Genomic DNA, 23,956 nt, shown 5'->3' with positions numbered 1-23,956 from the left:
TGACCAAACACAATTTTACCACTTTTTATTTACCTATATTAATAAAATATGTATTAATAATAATACAAATTTGTGTATTGAAGAAATTTAAAATATGCTAGTGTACTTTCTTTTATAAATTTGAATTCCGGAAAAAGTGTCTGGTAAAAAATATAAGTGGCTGGTAAAATTAGGCATCCACCAGCCACTGTGGCTTGTTAAAAAAGCTTAATTTCCCACCTTGGTTACAATATCACAATAAGAAATGTGATAATAAAAAAATGTGACTGCAGTTTAAAATAACCAACCAACACAATCATAGAGAGGGATTTTTTTCACCGATGACGACTGCGTGGACGAAGCAAAATAATCAGTTTGGACCTCATCAAAAGTTGTTAAATACAGCTACATCAGCAACGACTTCATCTAGACACATACTGGAGAAGAACATCCTGATCAAACCTGCCAGATTCAACAAAGAATACAAGCTCAGTCAGGATGCACTGAATGCATGCGTTTTATTTATTTTTTCAATTAAATGTTGTTCTTTTAAATTTTTATTGATCAAGATATCCTATGAAAAAGTCTATCTATCTTTTAAAAAAGTATTATCCAGCATAAATGATCAATGAACTAATAATAATAAAGAATGTTTTTGGAGCAGCAAATTAGCACATTAGAATGATTTCTGAAGGATCATGTGAGACTGGAGTAAAGATGCAAAAAAATAATCACTAGAAAAATTATTTTTTTTATTTGAATGTTATTTTAAACATTAAAATATTTTAAATTGAATGTGAATTTTAAACTGAATAACATTCAGTTATTTTAAATTGTAATATTTCACAATATTGCTTTTTTTTTTTGTATTTCTGATCAGATAAATGCAGCCTTGTTGAGCTTAAGAGAAATCTTTAAATAAATAAAAAAAACAAACAAACCCCTTAATATTTTGGGGTGAACTGTTCGTTTAAAGTCACTGAACACATGTTTTGCACTGTTTGTCTCCTCAAACTGGACAAACATAGTGATACAAATTAATTCTGAAGAAGTTGGAGACGTCCAATATAAAAAAAGGAATTACGTCATCACATGTGGGAGAACTATTTATTTTTCCGATGGATCGAGTTTGCTTTTCATCTTTTTTTCTGATCAAATAAAAACAAGTAGCCACTGACTTTCTCAGAAATTATAATTGTTTCAATAAGTGAGGTCAAGGCTGATTACGTCTTTAGTACAGACTTGTGGCTCAAATACACGCACTCGCGGTGCTTTACGCTCGCAAGCCCAGCTCACTGATATCGATGGGGGTGGATGGTTGTGCAATTCTAAATATACAAATAAATAAGGATAAATGAAAAGCAGTGCAGAATTTTTCCATACAAACTAGGGGGGTCAACGCATGAATTCCAGGCCGGGAGCTGATTTCCAAACAAAGTGGAGAAAAGAACAGAGAAAGGGTCAAGCGCTGGGCAAACCTACCTTAGCGTGTCTCCATTCTTCAACATTCGTTTGGATCGCTCTTGATAACGAACAGCGCGGACTTCCCTGATTTCTCTGATCCTGCGCCGCCAGTTCAGAAATCTGTAGTGTAAATTGATGTCATCCATCTCAGAGGGCTGTGGAGCAGAAAACAGATGGCGTAAGGTTTAAAGGTTTTAGATTGAGGATCTGCGATATGCAAGTCATTCAAGACATGAGAAGAATAAGTAGGCTAATAATGGACTTGCTGTTCAAAAATTGCGTTAATGCAAGTGCACATTTTGTATGACTTGTACTCCTTCTTCAACCACTCCACATGGTTATGTTTTGATTTTTAGTTTTTTAACCTTTAGAGCGAGTTTTCCCAAACTTGGGCTTGTGAGGTTATTAAATATAAAAATATTAAACTAATTCAATTGAATATAAAACTCAAGTGAACAAATAGGGTTGCACAGTTAATCGGAAAATAAGTGAAATCGCTATCATCAATTGGGTTCACAGTAAATGCTGGTTCTCACAAGCTCAATCCCTGTATGTGTTGCGAGTTAAATGTGCATTTGGGAACACAATGTACATTAGGTTTACTTTATTTACAGTCACATAATTTCCAACATAGCTCAACTCTACAGTATGGTGGCCCTCCAGGACTTTTGCACCCCTGAGCTGACAAAAAAAAATGCACAAAATACTTAATAATCTAATAGTCAACTGTTACATCAGTCACACACACACACACAATTTATTGTAAGGCCTCATTTTCATATTTGAGCTTTATGAGCATGCAATAAATTCCTTCTATGAGTTGTTATCTAAGAGTCTCAATAGATCATTATTAACTTGTCAGCTCAGCTGTCATTCATGCATCCAGGACATGACAGAGGAAAATTCTCGATTGTCGTGTCATTTAGCAACAGATCACAGATATTATTAATTTTTCATAATCAGTTTACAGTCAAGTTAGACAGAAAACTACAGGGAAAATACCAAATACAAAGTATTTAAACATGTAAAGACTGACTACATAAATGATTAAATAAAGTATTATATAACTTCTATTATAACCGTATACTATTAAAATTACATTTATTACACCTGGTCGAAATAATTGCTGAGTAAGAGATGTAATAGCTCACACTAGATGTAGCAGGATAGTTTCAATCACTGCTAAGCACCTTGCATAGCTAACCAATTATTAGCTACTTTGAGGCCTTCTCGAAATAAAATACAATAATAACACCACCGCTACATGCCCACAGTCTCTAAAGAGTAACGTATCTAAATATGATGACGTCACATACGTACCTTATGTACATCAGTAGGTAAGACGTTATAACATTCTAAGGCCACTTGTGTTTACTTTTAGCTATCGACTCCATTAGCTAAGCTACCTGACAAACTTCGGAGAAGTGAGAGCGATTCTTCCTGGATGGCGTCAGTGGAGGAATGAACGCAGCGCACCAATGAAATGCGTCACAGAGTTGATTGACAGGCGCTTAGCCAATGAGAAACTTCGCAGCGTGTCGGAGTGGGTTTTTTTTAAGCTGGGCTTCAAGAAATGCAGAGTGTGCATGAGCACAGCACAACATATACATCAACACAGTACGGTATCATCACAGAATCATACTATTTTTTATTTAAAAGACCATTTAAGGGAAAATATACAGTCAGCTGGTCATTATCGAAAATAATAAGGGTTTAAAATACATCATCCCTTAAATACTGCCACAATCACAGTTGTTAAATTAAAACCAGACTGTACATAATTTCACAGCTAATTAAATAAATAAATAAATAGACAGAAAACACTGATTTGAGTTGAATTTATTTGATTATTTTACTTATAGAGACATCAGAGAGACAGTGGCCAGTTATACTGTCATTATTCTTAGATATTTGACCATTGAATACAGTGATTGACCAATCAGAATCAAGTATTCAAGAGAGCAATGTGGTAGCATTATGAAGTGTTGACACAACTATTTAAATTTTCTATTCACAATAAATACCTGTTTCCAGTCCACTATAACGGTCGGGCACTCCATCACCTCAAATAGTTGAAAAGTGGGTAACAGAACATTTGGCACAATTTAAGTGCGCCTTATAATCATGACTCATAATGACTGCAGTAAAATACTGTAAGCGTATGGAGCCTAACACCAGCATGACAGGATGATGCATGCATCTTATTTTTGGTATAAGTTACAATGAGAAAATGCTGACAAACGGATGCAGCAAGGTTTAAAAAGAAATACTGCGTTGGAAGCATCAACTGCAGCTAAGTCTGACTTGTAGACAGAGATGAGGAGGAAAACCGTGTAATCTGGTGAATTTGGAAATGGAGAGACCCCATCGGTTTGGCACACATCTTGGAACATTCTCCAGCCAGAACATGTGGAAACAAAGAACGGGCCGTGCTGTGGTGCGGATGGGAATGTCAGACGGCAGGTGATTTTTGCATTCTTTGCCAAGAGTAATCAACTCTAATAAGAGAAGAACATCATCCAGTCGACATCAATCCAAACAAGGAATGCTCCAACCTTTTGGGATTTGCTAGTAGGCCTATCATATCGGGACCGTTCAATGCTATTCGTAAACCGATAAAGAGAACTATCCCACAGCACAAACAGAGACTCTGAAGGCAAACATGTTTGTTTTAAAAAGAACTATGACCACACATGTCAATACCATAAGATAATCATCTAAATCCTGTTTGCCTTCAGCACTCACTCCAGCCCATCTTTGACATCTTAACTTCCATCATGCTTCATGACAACAACAAATAAACACAGCTCTGTCCTTATGGGACCCCTGCAGCTGGGTGGGACCTAAAAGCAGACGTTTGCATGTAGAGACCCCCCATCAGACACATCTGTTTGGTGCATCCAGATGGTATAAATAGTTCGTATAAAGCCCCTTGGCAACTGTATGGAGTTTTTATCGTCTTCTACAAAAGCACTCTGTGACATCTTTGCACTAAAAGACAACTCATAAACTCTCGATTAACGGTATCTGGGCCAAAGGACAACTAAAACTTTATGAAGTCCTCCAAAGAGATCAGATTTATCTGGTTGAGTGCTGATGGATTGCATTATTAGTTGCTGGCATTTACCGTCTTTTGTACATTCCAGTGAAAACACTGCCCCAATTATCCAGATGGTCCCTTCTCCAAAATAAACTATTAAGTGGCAGAATCTCCCTTGGTTGAATCGCTCCATCATAAGGCAACGTTCTCGATGCAACGCAGGTGCTCATTCAGTAAGGTCAACGCAGGTGCCTTTCTGAGTTCACATTCACTTAAAGTCGCGTAAAATGAAAATGCTGTATATTTTAGAAATGCATGTTATTTATTGATCTTATCCGCTTGTTTCCAGGTCTAAGCCTCTACTCATTTCATTTGAGAATACAATCTCATCAGCCGTTTATTCACTATTTATTCACATCACACGTTTTAAAAACTCAGAGTGTACTACTGTCTCCAGGCTCACGCGTCCATTCATTTCAGATGAAACAAAGGACATGTGACATTTTGGCATTGAGATAAAGGGAAGGATCATGATTTTTCAGTAAGTTTTACAGCACACCGTGAGTGTATATATTAGCTCTGTTTGTTCTTTGATTTTGGCACCTGATAGAGAGTTTGGAAACGGTGTCAGACTTAACAAGCAGATTGTGAACGTTTGATCCATGCATGAAAATGTTAAAAACATTTTTTTTACTTTTTGGCTATGTAATGTTTAATCAAAATGTTATAACCTTCCAGTAAAAACTGTAGATTTCTCTCTGGTGACGTATGCCAATCATTTACTCTGAATAAAACCCGCCCCAGCAAGATCACATTCATCACAAGCCAACAACCCATTCATTGAACCAAGTCCACGCCCTTCATTACGATAATACACCGCAATATGGAAGAAAAGACCTGTTGCTAATTCAGACTTTAAAAAGACCCTTTTCTGCATCTGAAATATCATAAAACCATTCAAAAAGTTACTAATACTACGATGCTACGTTAAAAAGCCCGACTTCTAAGAAGTGGCTGCGCTTTTTAGCATTCTTAGAAGCAACAGGGTTAATGGAGCGACTCTCCCACGAACAAACGACCGTAGTCGCGTGTAATCACCAGAAAAATGGAATCTTCATTGTTACCATGGAAAAGATTACTAGAATGCTCTAAGATTTTCACAGATGATGCAGAAAAAGTAACCATCATAGCCAGAGTAAGTATCCTGGGCAAAGGAATGTTTCCAGATACAATAATGGGTGAGGGAAAGCTGGATCAGTGCTTGATGATTTCTAAAAGGAAAAATAATCTCTCTCTCTCTCTCTTTCTTTCCACCCCCCCTTACACATTCTCTCTCTCTCTCCCTCTCTCTCCCTCTCTCTCTCTCTCTCTCTCTCTCTCTCAGTCCCAGCCCCTGAAGGTGTCATAACTGTGCTCTCTCCCTCTCGCTCTCTATCACCGCCTTTCAGATCTTTAAAAGCCGCTGCTTGCCGTTTCTCACTCGTTCTCGGTTTGTATCCTCTGGCACTGCAGGGGACTCCCGGCTTGCAGCCTCACCAAGCAAAGCTGAAAAGCGAGCAAAGAAACAGAGAGGGGAAGAAAAAGAAACAGACTTCCAGAAATAGCATCAGCCACGTACGACAGAACCGAGCATGGAGAACCTGAGACCCAGACGCAAGATGTCTTTCCTCTCCAACTTGACAGCCGTTGTCCTGTTGCTGATCGTCCACTGTGGATCCTGGTCCCTGGCGGGTCGCTTGGGCCCCCACAAAAACTGCCTGACCTGCAAAGACGGGCACTCCTCGGGCGCGGGCCGGGCCTCCAGGGACCCGGCCGGGGCGGCCAGCACGACCGTGTTGGCGTCGGGGGAGCCCTGTGGGGTGTACACCCTGAGCTGCGCCAGGGGTCTTCGCTGCGTGCCCCCTCCGCGTGAACACAGCCCCCTTCAGGCTCTGCTGCAGGGCAGAGGCTTCTGCGCCAAACAGAGCAGGACGAGTCCCACCGAGAAGCCCCGCCCCACAGGTAAGAGTTTCAGCCAACGGATGCCTTTGCGGTTCCTTCCTCCGCGTTCCCGGCGTGCTCTTTTTCAGCGGCGGCGTGCCGTGCCGCATGCGGTGAACGGTAATCTGCTTCAAGTGCCAAAGCAAGATAGCTCGAGGATGCATTTCAGGTTCCACGGATGTGCTGCAAGCCGCTGTGCTGCAGTGTCCATATCAGAGGCTTGGTAGGATGACAAAACTGTAACTGAACCAAGGACATGTGCATAAAGTGCCGGGAATAGCTGCTGGTTTGCATGTGATGGCTGTAAATTCCTGAAGGGTGTAAAGGCATTTCTGTGATTTGAGGCTTTCACACATCATAAATGCGCACAATGAAGATCACTTGTAATAATGGTCATCATGGGTATGAATGTGCAAGGCTAGTATGCAAGTACAGATGTGTGTCTGTGTGTGTATTTGCAATTGTGCACGTATGTCATGCATATGGGCATCAGAACTATTGAGAAGAGCAACAGAGGAGATAAAGAGCGAGAGTAGTGTGTGTCTGTGTGTGTGTGTGTGTGTGTGTGTGTGTGTGTGTGTGTGTGTGTGTGTGTGTGTGATCTTGAGTATATGTGAGTGTCACCCACATTCTGACAGTGCCATTTCATGTCTCCATCTACTGTTTACTTTAGGTCATTACAATTTAAGAGAGCCTATATTGTCAGTTGATGAGAATGATTTGAGGATCTATTCCCTAAAAATGTGTGTGTGTGTGTGTGTTGGGGGGGGGGGGGGGGGATTTACAGTTCAAGTAACCTGAATCAAGCTACATATACTACCAAATATATAAATTCAGTCAAATCACTGTTTGCGATGTCTTTCTCTCAAAAATGCAGTCATTTTTCAGTATTGATGTCCCTTTTTCTCACAGGGTCACATCCTTCACACGGTGGTGAAATAGAAAAGGTGAGTCTATCCTTTGTTACTTCTATAATTAATGCTTACTATCTCAATTGAGCATGAAAAAGACCAAAAAAAAAAAAAACATACTAGAATAGGGTTCATTTTATTATTAATTTAGTTTTATATAAATTATGCTCAAAACATTCTGATAAAACATTTCACACTTAAATGGTTTTAAAACATTCTGTAATCCTGAAAATCCTAATCTTATTTTATGATTTTATTACACCAAACTCTTTTGTGTACCTCTGGTTTGTGTTATGAAAAAAAACCTTGCCAAATTAGAATGGAATGATTAAAATGTCTCTTAGAATAATCCATAATACAAATTCAAAGGTATGATATATGCGGTATTCCAATATGTCGTTTTCAACATTTCCTCACCAGGCTCCATGTCGTAAGCGGCTCAACACTGTCTTGCAAGGTCTTGAGCTCACCATTTTCCAGTCCGATCGCGACATCTACATCCCGAACTGTGACACACGTGGGTTCTACAGGAAAAAGCAGGTATTGGTTGAATAAATTAGGCAGGTATTGTTTGACCTTGCGGAAGTTCAGAAGCTGGTTTTGACGCTTTAGTTTTAATAAATGAACTGAGGAGGAGGTTTTGATATCTGAAGGGTATCAAAGAGACTTTTGTGAAGCTAAATGTATTTATTATATGAATTTTGTACATCCTAAGAGACTCAGTGAAGATACATTTGTATTCCTAGTTGATTACATTTATTTTCATTCACTAGTGGGCATATTTAATGTTGTATAAAGTTGAACCATATCTAATTTTCATTCACTAGTGGTCATATATAATTTTGTTTAAAGTTTAACCATAAATTTTTTTTTTATTCACTATATATATTTTTTATTTATTTAATTTTTGTATTATTTATTTAAGTTTAACATAATTTTTTTTTCACTAGTGGTTATATATAATTTTGTTTAAATTTTAAACTATTATTTTATTTACTGGTGGTCATACTGTATATAATTTTGTATAAAGTTCAACCATAACTATTTGTTTCATTCACTAGTGGTCATTTACAGGTGAAACTCGAAAAATTATAATATCGTGAAAAAGTTCATTTTTTTTCAGTAATTCAACTTAAAAGGTGAAACTAATACATTATATAGAATATATTTAACCTTTTGGGGTTTTCATAAGCTGTAAGCCATAATCATCAAAATGATAACAAATAAAGGCTTGAAATATCTCACTTTGCATGTAATGAGTCTATATAATATATTAGTTTCACCTTTTAAGTTGAATTACTGAAATAAATGAACTTTTGCACGATATTCAAATTTTTCGAGTTTCACCTGTATACTATTTTGTATAAATCTTAACCATAATAACCATTATTAGTATTACCTTTTTTCCTTCTTTTTTTGATCATGTGATGTTTGGATATCTGAAGGTCACTGTTATGAGACGCTTTGTATTGCAAATGTCAGTGTGACAAAATTGGAGGCTGATAAAAGGGTAGTAAAGCACAGAAAAATGACATATGAGAAAAGAACCATCTCCTGTGGTCTTGCAGTGTCGGTCCTCTAAGGGCATGCAGCGCGGGCACTGCTGGTGCGTGGACGAGCAGGGCAACACCGTGCCGTCACGTGCCGGGGAGGATGGCATTTTACCATGTGATGGAGAGTGAGGGGAGCGACGGCCCCACAGCTCTGAGCCTGGAGGAAGAGGAGGGGTACAGGGAGAGGGGATGACTTCAGCTCGGTGCAAGACACTGCCTGACCAGGACACACCAGGGATAAACCACTTCACATGGGAACGGGCCCTAACTCAGAACGTCCAGAGCGCGTTCACTGCCATAAACTCGACCATCATGAGCATCAGCATCAGAACACAGAAATAATGACCACTACACCACATGAGCGTAAGTCGAGATAGGTCAGCTCTCACAGAGAGATCTTTAATTCCTTGCCCTGCAGTAGAAATTGTGTGTGTGTGTGTGTGTGTGTGTGTGTGTGTGTGTGTGTGTGTGTGTGTGTGTGTGTGTGCGTTAGCTATGTTTGTTTCTCAATGGGCTGTTATACTGTTAAAACCGTCCCCTCTCCCCTTCTCCAACGATACACTGACTAAACTATAAAGAAAACGGAATATACCTTCTCGTCTAATTTATTCTGGAGTATTACTAAATTTCCTTGAATACTTTCCTTGAGGACCTGTTGTACACATTGTCATGTAATCAACATCTAAACACTATCATAATGTGCACATCCGGAAAGTACTCCTTTTTCATTCATACGACACTGACTGCAAACACACATCGTGGATTATTTGTACATAAGTGAGTTTATTGTGGTTGGTTGTGTCATGAGGTGGAATATTCTTGAATGCTGATGGCTGTTACCTTTTTTGAGAAGTTGTTAGGCATATTTTTATATATTTCAATATGCTATTTTATATATATATATAAATATATATAAATTGTGGATTTATTTAATGAACTACGATGCCATGTATTTTTCTATTGTCAGCAGTTTTTCATTGTCAAAACAGAGCTTATTTTATTCGCTAAGTGAATGAGTGCCATATGTGGGTGACACCATACAAAGGGATTAAAAACAAAAACACAATTTAAACATACCCTTTAGAGAGCATTTACTGCTGTACATGTGTTTTTTTATATTATTATTATTTCTTGTCAGTTGTTTCATTATTTATGTTGATCCTTCAGTATTGGAAAGTGTTACTATATCGCTTAATTTTCAATATTTCAGATTGTATTCTGGGTAATTTGTTCAGAACGCTGTGTTTTCTCATTTCCACAATGCATTGAGAAAAAAAAGTGCACAAAATAATGTCTGATCAATGTACCTCACAATGATTTTGTTGTATCAATATATGTGCCAGTAGTTGTGGGCCCTTGAAAAGGAGCCCATTGCAAAAATTATAACGTGTGCAAGAACTATGAAAAAAAACAAAAAAAAAACAACGGATACAGAGAAAAATAAATGCATATGTTAATATAAAAACTGACTCTTTGCAGAATCTCATTTAGAAACTCACATGCATGAAATTGAATGTGAAAACAACTATCAAACCATATACATGCACCACTGAAATAGAAGATAGAAAGCGATGAATTACCAAAAGCAACAAGAAAGAGCAGATGCTGCTGTTGGCAACAAAAATACAGCCATATGGTCATAAAAATGTCATCATTCAAATATTGCCTTGTGCATATTGAGCTATGGTGACTGTGCATTTCTGTGAGCCTAGAGCAGATTGTGCTTACTAAGAATGGCTGTATGCTGTATCAGGGTATAATATCTTGTTATATCAGCCAAGTAGATACATATAATGCTATTTATACAATTGAATCATCATAAAAATGAAAGAGTAAATGTTTTGAGTGCTGGAGCTTTTGTGCCAAGACAGATTCATGCACATGTATACTCACACAGCAATCCATATGCTTGTTTCCAAGGTAACAACATAGCCTATAGCAGAATATAGCATATGTCTGTGCTTTCATCATGTCCTACTTTTCTATCACTGTGACTTGGAGAGTAAGCACCATTTTTGTATGCATGTATTATTCGAGGCAAGGGTGATATGGGCACAAATATAGCCCTAATGACATTTTTTACCCACACATAGGCTATTCACGACATTTGATAAAGTCAGTAACTCAAAAAAAAAATAAGTTCCTTAAATTCTTAAAATGCAAGATTCCTGCGCCACTAGAGGCATCAAACGGGATAATGACTTTTCAAAAGACAAATCCAACTGTCTGTTATTGCTAGAGAAATACACTTTGAGTGTATTTGAGTGAAAAAAATCGACAGTTTTAGGAAAACGTGAATAGTGCTTACCTGTGCAAAAGATGCATTAAAGATGTCATGGGTGGTTGTCAGGGCGTTGCTAATACGAGCAATTCAAACAGTCATCTGAGTGACATTTCGGGCGTTTTATGCAGGTTTTGGGTAGTTGCTTACTGGCCCGAGTCAAAAGTCTCTATTCTGATCTCCAAACGCCTCGAGTTCCTTCTTCAATCATGACAAATCGCCATCGATTTGAGTTGTCATTCCAGTGACTGGAAGTCCTACTTAATTCCGCGAATCGGTTCTTTCGAACAAATCGTTGATTCTAGATGTCATTATAACGCATGACATCTTGGCGTATATTACACGTTTTAAACATTAATTGCAACAGTAGCCTATTATTTATTTTATCATACAATGTTTTTGTCTTGGAAAGTAGGCTATCATATTAATGTGAGAAAATTGACAAAAGCTGCCCCATACGCAAATATATATTTCCTGATAGGCCTATGATTAACAACCAATTTTATTTTGAATAGGCTATATTGAATATTCAGAATAATATATTGTATTAATATATTACAATATATTTAATAATAAGGAATTGCCACTTTTGATATATTGAAAAACATGACAATATGAAAATGTGTAACTATAGGCTATGCAAACAATAAAGTGAGATAAAAGTGTATGAATATGTGTTTAGCTTTAAATTAAGATGAATTAATTTAAAATTCTACAGTTTTTGTCTATATAGGATATATATATATATATATATATATATATATATATATATATATATATATATATATATATATATATGTGTGTGTGTGTGTGTGTGTGTAGGCTATGTATGTATATTCAAAAGTATGAGCACTAGTTTACATATATGGAAATGTATTATGTTATATATAGCATTTTATTTTCCAGTAGCCTATATTCCCATAATTTTATGTTTTGTAAGGGAAGCCCTCTTTTAAAAAGTTCATAAACAAACATCTGCTTAGAATGACATTAGAAACCAAAAGTCAAGAAAGACACATGAGTCACTTCTTTAATATCATATAAATAAGGTCCGATCTAGTCCAATTCGTGAAGGGTTAGGCTATTGTGAATCGGTTCAACTGAATCATTGAAAAGATCCACTTCAAAATGCACGGTTTGTTTAAATATGTAATTCATGTCACTAGCAAGAACGAGTTTAATAGTTATGGTTCGATAGCCTAAATACTTTTAATATTTTTTAACTGTCTCATCTCTCCTGTAAATTAACCACATGACGTACTACACTCAGGTGAGATCCTGCCTGACACACATTCCTGCTGTCACAATACATCAAGATCTGCTCCTCTGAACTTGTGGGAGGAGCATCTGGATCACTGCCACACTTCAGCAACCTAGTGTTGTTCACTTCCATGGAGAATCGGTCCATCTGGGCCTGCAAAACACAGCGGAAAACCGGCCCCCGCGGCTTAGCTTAGCGCTTAAGCTGTTCGACCGTTGATTGTCAGTTAGAGGAACCGGAGCAGGAACAGAGGGAGGCGGATCCGAGAGGAAAACAGACCGCTGCTGTTACAGGGGAGTGACCGACAGTGATGATGGCGTCTCTCGGTAACACCGGCAGCGCCTCCAACCCGATGGTCATGCTCGCCCCCAAAACCAAGACCAAAAAGAAACATTTCGTGCAGCAGAAGGTGAAAGTGTTCCGGGCGAGCGACCCGATGCTCAGCGTGTTCATGTGGGGCGTTAATCATTCGGTAAGGTGGTTTTTGATTCACTTTACATCCTACATCACAACTGCCCTTTTATAAGCTAACAGTTAGCTGCAAGCACGTATATTGGGGATATGAGATATTTAAAGCATTGTCTATAGTAATATTAATAAAATACATGATTAGTGTTTACTGTTATTGATATGGTATTGACATATGAGGTCACGCGCAAACCGGATATAGCTACATTGTTTCAATGCACGCGGCGGATTTGCAACTGTTGCTAGCGAGCGACGTCCGATGTGTGAAGGAATCGTTCTTTTGAGTCGAATCTTTGAAAGAATCAGCTAACAGTCTCGCCGTTTCCTGAACGAATAACAGACTGAATCGGTCCCAGTCCGACAAGTTCAACCGAATCTAGTCGGCTGTTTAGGACATGTAGTCTGACTCGTATTGTTAATTTCAGTATAGTTTAACTGAAATACAAATTGCACTTAGATTTTTTGTGATCTGAATCGGGGCTTCATTGAAATGGCACACGTTACATTTAACTTTGCCTAATTCCAAAAATCACCCATATTACTAAACGTATTAAACATATGTGCCTATATATGACTTTATTGTTACGTTTTAGAGCATGTAATATGCCGCTCTGGAATGACAGGGACCACGTAATGTAATAATAACATCATGAGGTAAACGAATCACTGAATCGTTGCTTTGAACGGTTCATTGTCACTGTTCGAAAGAATCGTTTGACAAGACTCTGATTCCTCATCACTAACTGTTTCAGAGAAAGTCAATATTGTAAATATATACATTTATAATCTTAAAATTGTCTTTTCCATATAATGTTTTTCCCTAATTATATGAAACAATTTAGTCAAAATACACTAATCATGCAGTTGATACAAATTATTTAAATGCAGTACAAATTAGGATGAAAAATTCCAACAGGAATCCTGTACACATTCCTTTAAGTCTTTCGAGGGATTGGGAAGTAATTGCCTATAGGTGCAAGTTTGTGTTATATGAAGCATTTGGTTGTTGCATAATTAGAAGACTGGGAAATCTTCATGCAGTGACTTGTCAGAAGAGACTTGTCAATATACATGCATTGAGTCATTAAGTGTTGGGATATGGATTAAATCTGCCAGTGCAAAATTCATTTCAGATGCAAAAAGTTGTATTTTATTTTATTTTATTTTTATTTACCCACTGTTTTCCAGATAAATGATTTAAATCAAGTTCCAGTGCCCGTCATGCTGCTCCCTGACGACTTCAAAGCCAACACCAAAATTAAAGTGAACAACCATCTCTTCAACAAGTATTTATCAAAAGCACATCATTATTTTACTCACATTTTCATTGCTGTGCCTACAGCTGCAGTAGGAACATGTTTACCTTCATTTCGATGTAATGACTGAGTGAAAGGTTGTAATTGGCAGCTTTTCTGCAAAACAGCCACATCAACGCAGCGTTTTGCCTTCAGATGATGGGAAATGCAGAGTGTGAAATGCAGTACACTGAAAAGGCTTTCACTGGAAATGTAAAATGACCATTCTGTGCCTTACAGGGAGAATCTTCCAGGCCATTTTAAATTTAAGGAGTACTGTCCACAAGTTTTCAGGAACCTCAGGGAGCGATTTGGAATTGAAGATCTTGACTACCAGGTGACCTTTTTTCCTTTACTATCCAAGTATGCTATTTTAAAGGTTCCTAGTTTTATTTTGGAGGTCTCCTACTATGGGTTTACATTACATGCATCCAAAAAATCTCATACCATACATTGCAGCATCACCTATTTTCTCACTGTGTTTGATAAAGAATTTGGTCTCTCTAACTCCTCCTTTTCGAGAGTCTACTCTGCTCTGATTGGTCAGATGACCCAGTCTGTTGTGATTGGTCTACCGCTTACAGCGCGTGTCGGAAACAAAACTCCCATTACCATATTGAAACTTTGCAGACCTTTAACATTCACAGAGCTATATAACACATTACCATAGTTCCTAGTACTATTGGCAGAAGTTTTTGGGCATGTTCACACTGCAGAAACTAGAAACGATTTTAGTTCTAGAAACTCCTTTTGGAGGAATTAATTTAGTTCCTACTTCAGAGTAGGGTCTAAAACCAACACTTTAGGAACTACCAGTGACGTTAGTGTACACTGAATGGCAAGAGAAACACCAGCACCCGCCATTTAAAAAAAAAAAGATCACAACACAGATTATAGCCTATATATTTGCACCAGAAACTAACTCTACGAACATGGAAAACAGTGATATATGAGCCTCTTAACCTTTACGAAAATCCAGGAGAAAATCCAACGCAACTTTGAGGGGACCAAGCGAAACATGATTATGTATTTCTGCTCAGCTAACGACACTGGACATCAACCACACGGCATACGCTAATACCTTTTTTCATATACGGTCTGCTTCCTATGTATAACAGATCTATCTAATAACGCATTAGACAGGAGTCAGGACTGTTAGACAGATCGTAAACTATTGAACACGGAGAGTGCGAGCAGGTGTGCTCTCAGGCTCTGGCGTTCTCATCGATGTCGAAATAAAAGTCACAACAACAAGCGCGGCTTACGTCACTTCAGAGTTCCTACTTGTGGTGCGAAATGCGAATTCAACCAGGGAAATGTCCCTAGGGGAACCATTAGTTCTCGGGGAACCACTCTGTTCCTAAAACTACCCGGTGTGAAAGCCCCTATTGATAAATCAGCTTGTATTTGGACATTTTAAACTTCTCAAATATATACGAGCAGTTGTCGTCACTTGTCAAAAGTATTTTATTATTGATTTTCTTGCATATAATATAATATTACTGGTCTGAAGTTTTCATGTGTGCATGGATGTTTTCCATCAGGTGTCCCTGGCCCGCAGTGCGCCCATGAAAGGCGATGGACAGGGAGAAGGTCTTCTCTTCACGTCCTATGACCGTACGCTGATAGTGAAGCACATCTCCAGTGAAGAAGTAGCCGACATGCACAACATTCTGTCCGAGTATCACCAGGTATCTCACAGTGCTCTGGTCAGGGCATTCATGCTTAAGTCAAACCATGAAGTATTATTTCAACATATGCAGATAATTCATATCTGCTCAACTGCATGGAAATGTGATAGCTGAGTGTCTTAAACACATTGGTATTTATGTAGGAAGTGGTGTCAGATCAGGTCAGGTAAGACTGCTAGACTTTCCCACCAAAAACTAGTATGCCAACAAAACTGTCAGGAGACTTTGTCTTATTTATTAAGCTTTAGCTTCAAGAACTAAAAGCTGGTTGTAAAAAATGCAGACACATTGTATTGCATTTGTGTTATACTTTGAGCTTTTTTTTCTGTCCACTTTCTTATACGTATTTGTATGTCATTATACACTGCCCGGCCAAAAAAAAAAAAAGGATTTAAATAGGCAAATGCTTAAGAGTCTATGACTGGATCGTTATTCCAGTGATAATTATCTTTCTAGCATGTTATATGTTTGTCAGCAGTTCTTCTAACCCTAATTGATGGAGTGTGTAGCTCTTCATTTCTTAAACAACCATGTAGGAAGACACATCATGGCCATATTTCAGGATGACAATGTCAAGATGCATCAGGCTTAAACTGTGAAAGAATTGTTTGGAGGGAGGATAAAGAATCATTTTCACACATGAATTATCACCTTTGAGTTCAGATCTTAAATTTATTGAAAGTCTTTGGGATGTGCTGGAGAAGACTTTACAGAGTGCTGGACTCTGGCATTGGCAATACAAGATCTTGACCCAAAACTCATGCATCTTTTGATGGAAATATGTTTTTTTCTTTGTGATGTTATTTCCATCAAGAGGTGCATGATTTTTTTGGTAAAGATCAACATCCCAAAGACTTTAAAATAAATTTAAGGTCTGGAATGATTCTTCATGCTCCCTCCAAACCATTCTTTCACAGTTTAAGCCTGATGCATCTTGACATTGTCATCCTGAAATATGGCCACGATGTGTCTTCCTACATGGTTGTTTAAGAAATGAAAAGCTACACAATCCAATCAAAGACTCTTAAGCATTTGCCCATTTAAATCCAAACAGCGACTTTTTTGTTTTTGGCCGGGCAGTGTAGTTTACAGATTACACAATTTTGCGTGTGTTGGAGAAATAATCCATCAAAGAATTCAGACTCCAGCTATTTTTATGTTTTGTTTTTCCCAGTTGGGATCCACACGCCCTGTCGTTCATTTCCTCTTTACATTGTCATCCAAACTTGTTCAGTCACTGAAATAATTTTCATGTTCCATCGCACTTCCTTGATATAGGTAAATTTCTCTTTTTATGATTGACAATGAGCTTTGTTGTTCTGGGTGCTTATTTAAAGGTGTAGTAGGGGCAGTATGCTATGTTTACGCTTATAGTGAATACAGCGGTGTGTATAATGACACATATCGGCATGCATATGGCATCATGATAAAGTTCTGGGTTACCATTGTATAATTAAATTCTTAGGTGTGTTTGTCATGAATTGTCTTAAAAATAAGGGGACTTATCTTTTATTTTTTATATTTTTTATAGATATAAAACATTTTAAGAGCTCTTTAAGATGTCAATCAGCCTCAGTGTGGCTGCGTTCATGTGAATTATAGGTTAGTTTAGCGTTTGTGTGCTCTGGCTTGTTTACAGTGCCGTGACAGCCATGAGAAAACTATGTGTGAATTTGTTTAACAGTTTCCATTGTAGCTGAATGAGTAGATTTTAATCTAGACTGTGCTTCTGCATTTGCGCTGCATTTATATTCACGACATGTCCTGAGGGTGCACACTTATACAGGAATCAGTCTCAACAAAACTGCTATTAAATTATAAGCTGATATTTGCTTTTAAGTGCTATTGACATGCTTTTCCCTTCATATTCCATGCAGCTTTAGTGCATCAAGTTAGTTTTGTTGGTCAATGATGCAGACAGAGAAAAACATTAATTTATTTTGCCTGTGGCCTTGTTTTAGTACTGGATACCATATGCTACCCAAAGTTCATTGTTTATGAGCTATGTGCCATTGCATGAACATTTTAACCATAAACTTTATGGGTAAAGCTCAGAAAATGTAATTCTTTGTGGTTTGTGTTGTGTCTCACAGCATATAGTGAAGTGTCATGGCAGTACACTTCTCCCTCAGTTTCTGGGCATGTACCGTGTTACGGTGGAGAGCGAGGACACGTACCTGATCGTCATGAGGAACATGTTCAGCCACAGACTCGTTGTCCACAGGAAATACGATCTGAAGGTAGGGGCCGTTCCTCGCAGCTGAGATGTTGCTGATTCATCAGGATGTTTTTGACTGATGCTGTGGGACTTAACTTTTCATAGCATGACTGATATTTATCGTTCCACATCATTAACTTCTCGAGCAATAAGCAAACAGCACTTAAATCATGCGTCACATCCCCTTAGACCTGGTTTAAGGGATATGATTGATGAGTAGTTCATGAATAGCATCTCAGATGTACCTGTTATCGAGGAACTCAGTGCTGAGTTTCACTGTCAAAGCTGTAAATTGAAACAATTCAAAAAAAGGGCAAACAACGTTTGCACACACACACACACACACACACATATATTAAACCTATAACATTTTACTTGGATAAGTATAACATTTTTATTTTTTCAATTCTGACTTTATAACTAGCAATTGTGAGTTTATATCACAATTCTGAGGGAAAAAAATTCACAATTGGGGGATATAAACTCAAAAATATTGAATTTATTTCTCGGAATTGCAAGAAAATTTTTTTTTTTGAGTTCACCACAGACCTTTTTTTTGCCATTTACAAAAATCCCATTCAAAAAACCCATTGACTCTGGGACGATGGAACCGGAAGTGCTAAAATGCTAACTCGTTTCCATGTTTTTTGGCCTACAAAGTGATGTCATTCCTGCACCACTCTATTGAATCAGCTACTTTAGTCTCCTGAATGAACAAAACATTTCAGGATTCACACTTGTAAGCAGTTGCTGCTGTAAAATCCCCTAAAGTGACCGTGAACCAGCCATAGTAAAAACCTGTCCTAATTAGGCATACACTGCATAAACCTTATCTTTTGTGATAAATAATATCATTAGATAATAGTTCATAAATAGATTACCGGTAGTCACAGTTATTAATTGACCATTCAGAAAATAAACAATAGATTAACCATTGAAAAAATTATCGTTAGTTTCAGCCCTACATAAATCCGAGTCAGAGGACGTGAACAGATGTCAGGGGTCTCAGATCTCACAACGTTAGTTTGTTGTGTTGGTTGAGGAGGAACTGTAAAAAAAAAATTATTCTAAGACTTCCACAGAAGATATATGTACATGTTTTAATATTAACCACTACTATTATTGATTGCTATCATGTGAAGCAATGTGAAGAGAGTTACAACCAGTATAACAAAAAGTGTATTAAAGGGGTGGTTGAATATGATTTCACTTTTCTAACTTTAGTTGGTGTGTAATGTTGCTGATTGAGAATAAACAACATCTGCAAAGTTACGACGCTCAAAATTCAAAGCAAAGGGGAGATATTTGCTTTTTAAGGAAATTGCTTTTTAAGGTCTACAACAAACGGCTGGTAGGGACTACATGACATTATAGTGACATCTCAAACCCTAAAATTTCATAAACCCCGCCCCCGGGAACACGATTTATAGGTTATAAAGACAGAATATGCTAATCAATGACTAGAAAATAACTACACATAAGCTACATAAATTCACCAACTAACCATTCAGAAATGTTGTCAACATATTTTCACTTTTTCTTGAGTCTCTCCATCTTTCTAACTTCGGTTTGAAAATAAAATGCTAAAAGTTTTAGAAATTTTCAGTGCGTGTGTGTGAGGTAAAAAGACATGAGCTATTGTAGCTCCGCCCCCTAGCTCATTTGCATTTAAAGGGACAGACACAAAAACGGTGCGTTTTTGCTCACCCTCAAAAAGTGACCATTTTAACCTCCTATATAAAAATATCTGTGGGGTATTTTGAGCTAAAACTTCACATACACACTCTGGGGACATTATACCACCCCTTTAAAACAAATTGCCTACCCTACCTTTAACACCCACGACCTTGTTTATTGTCATTTTAATTGCATTTATGATTACAACAGACTAAAACTCCACATCAACTGTCTGTTAGTTAGAGCATCGGATGCTGATACATTTAATGAAAGACTGTCTTGAAATCTCTAACTTTGTGTGTTCATCAGGGATCACTGGTAGATCGTGAGGCCAGTGACAAAGAGAAGGTAGGACATCAGTCCAGTTAAAGTTACCTGACACAACATCAGACACAAACTTTTCGGTCTTGACATTCTTGCTTCTTCTAATGCAGGTAAAAGAGCTGCCCACTTTTAAAGATGTGGATTTCAGAAATAACTTGCAGAAGGTGTATGTGACAGAGGAACAGAAAGAGAAGATTATGGAGAAGTTAAACCGAGATGTAGAGGTAAAGATATACACAATGAAAACATGTTTATATGCACTCAAATAATCTGTTAGTAATTGGATTGATGGGACTGAACAGACTTCGTGTAAACACCTCGATCGATCCGATTGAACTTTCGATCAGATTGTAAGGGGTTGTGTACACCTGAAATAATCCATTCAACAGGAAACAATTAAGCATGTAAAAGCTTGAATCTGACTGTTGTCTCAATCGGATATGTGCAGTGCCATGATGCATTTGTTTACCTACATTTTATGCCATACAAACAGGCGTATGATTATTTACATCACATGTCTTATGGAATCAAGGAAAAGAACAACAATTATACTCCGTATGAATTGAATTGCAACATTTACCCCTGGTTTCACAGACGAGGCTTAAAGGATTAGTTCACTTTCAAAAAATAGTTTGCTCATAATTTACCCCCATGTCATCCAAGATGTCCATGTCTTTCTTTCTTCAGTCGAAAAGAAATTAAGGTTTTTGAGGAAAATATTCCAGGATTTTTCTCAATACAATGGACTTCAATGGCAACCAACGGTTTGAAGGTCCAAATGTCAGATAGGTCTCAATGCAGCTTCAATCCCAGTCGAGAAATAATGGTCTTATCCAGCGAAACGATCGGTCAATTTCTATTAAAAAAAATATATATATATATACCTTTTAACCACAAATGCCTTACTTGTACCATCTCTGAGATGCGCCACGTATTATGTCATCACGTTGGAAAGATCACGCAAGACGTGTTTACAAAGCGTACGGGCAAAGACTAATACACGTACCAATAATGATATGCACACGTAAGGACCATTAATAATAAACTGACACAAATACATATAAATATGTGTCATTCAACATGCATACATCATACTTGTAAACACTGGGTCGGTACTTCCGACTACGTCTTGCGTGACCTTTCCAACGTGATGACGTAATACGTGGTGCATCTCAGAAATGGTAGATGATGACTTTTGCCTTAATAAACTCCTAATTACTGCTTATTAATAGTTAGTAAGGTAGTTGTTATATTTAGGTATTGGTTGGATTAAGGGATGTAGATTATGGTAATAATGCATTAATGCAGAATAAGGCAATAATATGTGCTTTGAGTACTAATAAACAGCCAATATCCTAGTAATATGCATTTGGACCCTAAACTACAGTAAAGTGTTACCGAACTAACTACTGGAGGATGAACCGCAAGAGGTTCCAAAATGGTGATTGTAATATTTCCATTGATCTTTCTATGATGATAGTTCCTGGTGAAGCTGAAGATAATGGACTACAGCCTGTTGCTGGGCATCCATGACGTGGCCCGTGGCGAGCGGGACGATGAGGATGGCGAGGAGCCCTGCTGTGAAGATGACGCTGATCCCGAGAACGGCCTTGCTCCGGCTGCACAGGTCGGCTCTTACGGCACGTCACCGGAGGGCATCGCCGGTTACATGAACTCCTTCAAACCCCTGGGCCCTGGAGAATTTGACCCTTACGTTGATGTATACGCTGTCAAAAGCGCAACAGGTAGGTTCTGGCCTGTAAAACGGAGGGTGGGGTGTGTGTCAAGCATGTATAGAAGAGGGAAATGGGAAAGGATGTTACATGTGTGCTTGTGTTGGATTCCAGGAGCGCCACACAGGGAGGTGTACTTCATGGGCCTCATTGACGTGTTGACACAGTACGACACTAAGAAGAAAGCTGCCCACGCGGCAAAGACCGTTAAACATGGCGTAAGTGGAAAAACACTTTTAATGCGCACTGGTCCAATATAATTCTGAGATATGGGAGGTTATAATAACATGACTCATTCTTTTCCTTCCTTTCAGGCTGGTGCTGAAATATCTACGGTTCATCCAGAGCAGTATGCCAAACGATTCCGGGAATTCATCTCCAACATTTTTGCGTAACCACCTCTGGGTGTCCTTATCCACACTTATCACAAGGTCACATTTCACCCCAAAATCAAAATCAAAAAAATTAATTATATTTTGCATTGTAGAAATTAGGCCTATTTTTTTTTTTAGATCCATCAAGTTATATTTCATTGGGACATTATTTTTATGGCAATAACTCACATTTGCACACCTCCCCAAAATTGGCATTAATGTAATATGCCCAGATGATGTTTTTTTTTATTTTTTTTATCTCATTGCATGCATTTGTGTAAAAACACACATACTCACACATACTCACACATCACACACAAGTACACATACTTTTTATAAAAAATTACTGTTATTGCTGTATATGTATATATAGCCTATATATATATATATATATACATATACAGTATATATATATATATATATATATATATTAAAATACACACACATACTCATTACAATAATACAGTGCATTTACTATTTTTTTTATTCAGATATACTATTTTTTTTTTTTGCATTATAATGAGAATTTGGAGGGGAAATGTGGTTAATTGTAATGAAAATAATTTGTGAATACAAAAACACTAATTAAATGGACTTAATAGGCTTAATTTCTAAGCAAAATATAATATCTTATTTCTTTCTTTTGAATTTTAGGATGAAATATGCACCGGACATGTTCTTCACAGGCTTTGTCAGATTCACTCAACATGTTTCTGCAGTTTCTATCTAATGTCGTCATATTGATTAGTTGAATTCTTTTAGCGCCTGTTGGCTGTGCTTCATATTTTCATATAGTTTCATAACACAATATTTAAGCATGACATGTTGACGGGAACTTCACATTCTCACCCACACTACATCTACATTCATTAAGTGCACCTTCACAAATTGATAGAACTAGATTCACACGGATCACAACCCATGTGACACAACCCACAAACATGGGAACATTGCCTAATCTTTTAAGGAGATATGACTCCAAACCTGTAGCAGTGACATAACTTGTTCTTGGTGTGCTCTCTCTCTCTCTCCCTCTCTCTCTTTGAACTTTGGATTGGCAGAGAGAGAATCCACCGCCTTAACCATTTGCTGAACAGATTCTGGAGGAATAGCAGAAACTCATGTTGTCTGATGCTTTAAGTGCATGCTAGCTTCACTTGATATGCAGCACTAGAATGTTGTGAGGAGGGAAACAAGATACTTTGTAAAAAATAAAAATAAAAAAAAAGACCAGCTGGGGACCCTAAGTGTACAGTTAGGGTCTAGATTAAAGTAATATTATGAATGCTGACTGTTTGTATGAACGGATGGAGCACACACTATTATTTTCTCTTATTTGAGCTATTTTATGCAGTTAGCCTTAATGCAGAAGAGGAATTTTGTAGTTTGTAGTAGAAATACTTTAGCAACACTGAGCAGATTTAGTATAAAAAAAATGCCTTATTGTTGCATTTTATTTATTTTGCAAATCAGTGTTTGGACCAAATATATTTTTCAGAGATTTCCAAAAACATGGTTTCTGTTATTTATTCATTTTAGGTTTGTATGGCACAATTATATCCATAACAGTTGTAATTGAACCTGTATTTTTAGAGCTGTTTTAACACCTTAAGATGATGTTGCATTGTGCTCACATAATGCACGTAAAGACTGTAATTACAATAATGTGCATTCTTAAGTACAATAAAACTTTCTTTTTTTTTGCTA

The 23,956-nt window shown here is 37.5% G+C and overlaps 3 protein-coding genes across 6 annotated transcripts in view; 2 read left to right on the top strand and 1 right to left on the bottom strand.

The window, feature by feature from the left end:
* Positions 1-2,920, bottom strand: part of spryd3 (SPRY domain containing 3) — a 42,726-nt gene extending 39,806 nt beyond the window's left edge. Inside the window, exons 1-2 of the mRNA XM_079588077.1 lie at positions 2,764-2,920; positions 1,462-1,598 (exon numbers count right to left, since the gene is read on the bottom strand). Of these exons, the coding sequence (XP_079444203.1) occupies positions 1,462-1,589 (128 nt within the window). The 5' untranslated portion in view covers positions 1,590-1,598; positions 2,764-2,920. The remainder of the gene's footprint in view (positions 1-1,461; positions 1,599-2,763) is intronic.
* Positions 2,921-5,965: 3,045 nt separating this feature from the next.
* igfbp6b (insulin-like growth factor binding protein 6b) lies at positions 5,966-9,499 on the top strand. The gene is made up of 4 exons (XM_079588101.1): positions 5,966-6,484; positions 7,376-7,410; positions 7,795-7,914; positions 8,943-9,499. Exons 1-4 carry the CDS (start codon positions 6,115-6,117, stop codon positions 9,054-9,056), a joined length of 639 nt encoding a protein of 212 aa, XP_079444227.1. The 5' UTR covers positions 5,966-6,114; the 3' UTR covers positions 9,057-9,499.
* Positions 9,500-12,476: 2,977 nt separating this feature from the next.
* On the top strand, positions 12,477-23,956 carry pip4k2ca (phosphatidylinositol-5-phosphate 4-kinase, type II, gamma a). 4 transcript variants are annotated; one of them, XM_079588075.1, is made up of 11 exons: positions 12,477-12,941; positions 14,126-14,223; positions 14,473-14,569; positions 15,777-15,923; positions 18,017-18,163; positions 20,128-20,166; positions 20,253-20,366; positions 21,623-21,887; positions 21,990-22,093; positions 22,190-22,306; positions 22,904-23,956. In XM_079588075.1, the coding sequence occupies exons 1-10, from the start codon at positions 12,780-12,782 to the stop codon at positions 22,268-22,270; spliced, it is 1,254 nt and encodes a 417-aa protein (XP_079444201.1). In that variant the 5' UTR covers positions 12,477-12,779; the 3' UTR covers positions 22,271-22,306; positions 22,904-23,956. The 4 variants fall into 4 exon arrangements, with proteins under 4 accessions (XP_079444201.1, XP_079444202.1, XP_079444200.1 ...); XM_079588076.1 differs by having other exon boundaries at positions 12,539-12,941; positions 23,311-23,956; XM_079588074.1 differs by having other exon boundaries at positions 12,547-12,941; positions 22,190-22,266; positions 23,311-23,956.

This window comes from Phoxinus phoxinus (assembly GCF_949152265.1).
Source record: "Phoxinus phoxinus genome assembly, chromosome: 18".
Classification (NCBI taxonomy): domain Eukaryota; kingdom Metazoa; phylum Chordata; class Actinopteri; order Cypriniformes; family Leuciscidae; genus Phoxinus; species Phoxinus phoxinus.
This window is presented reverse-complemented; position numbering and strand designations above follow the sequence as displayed.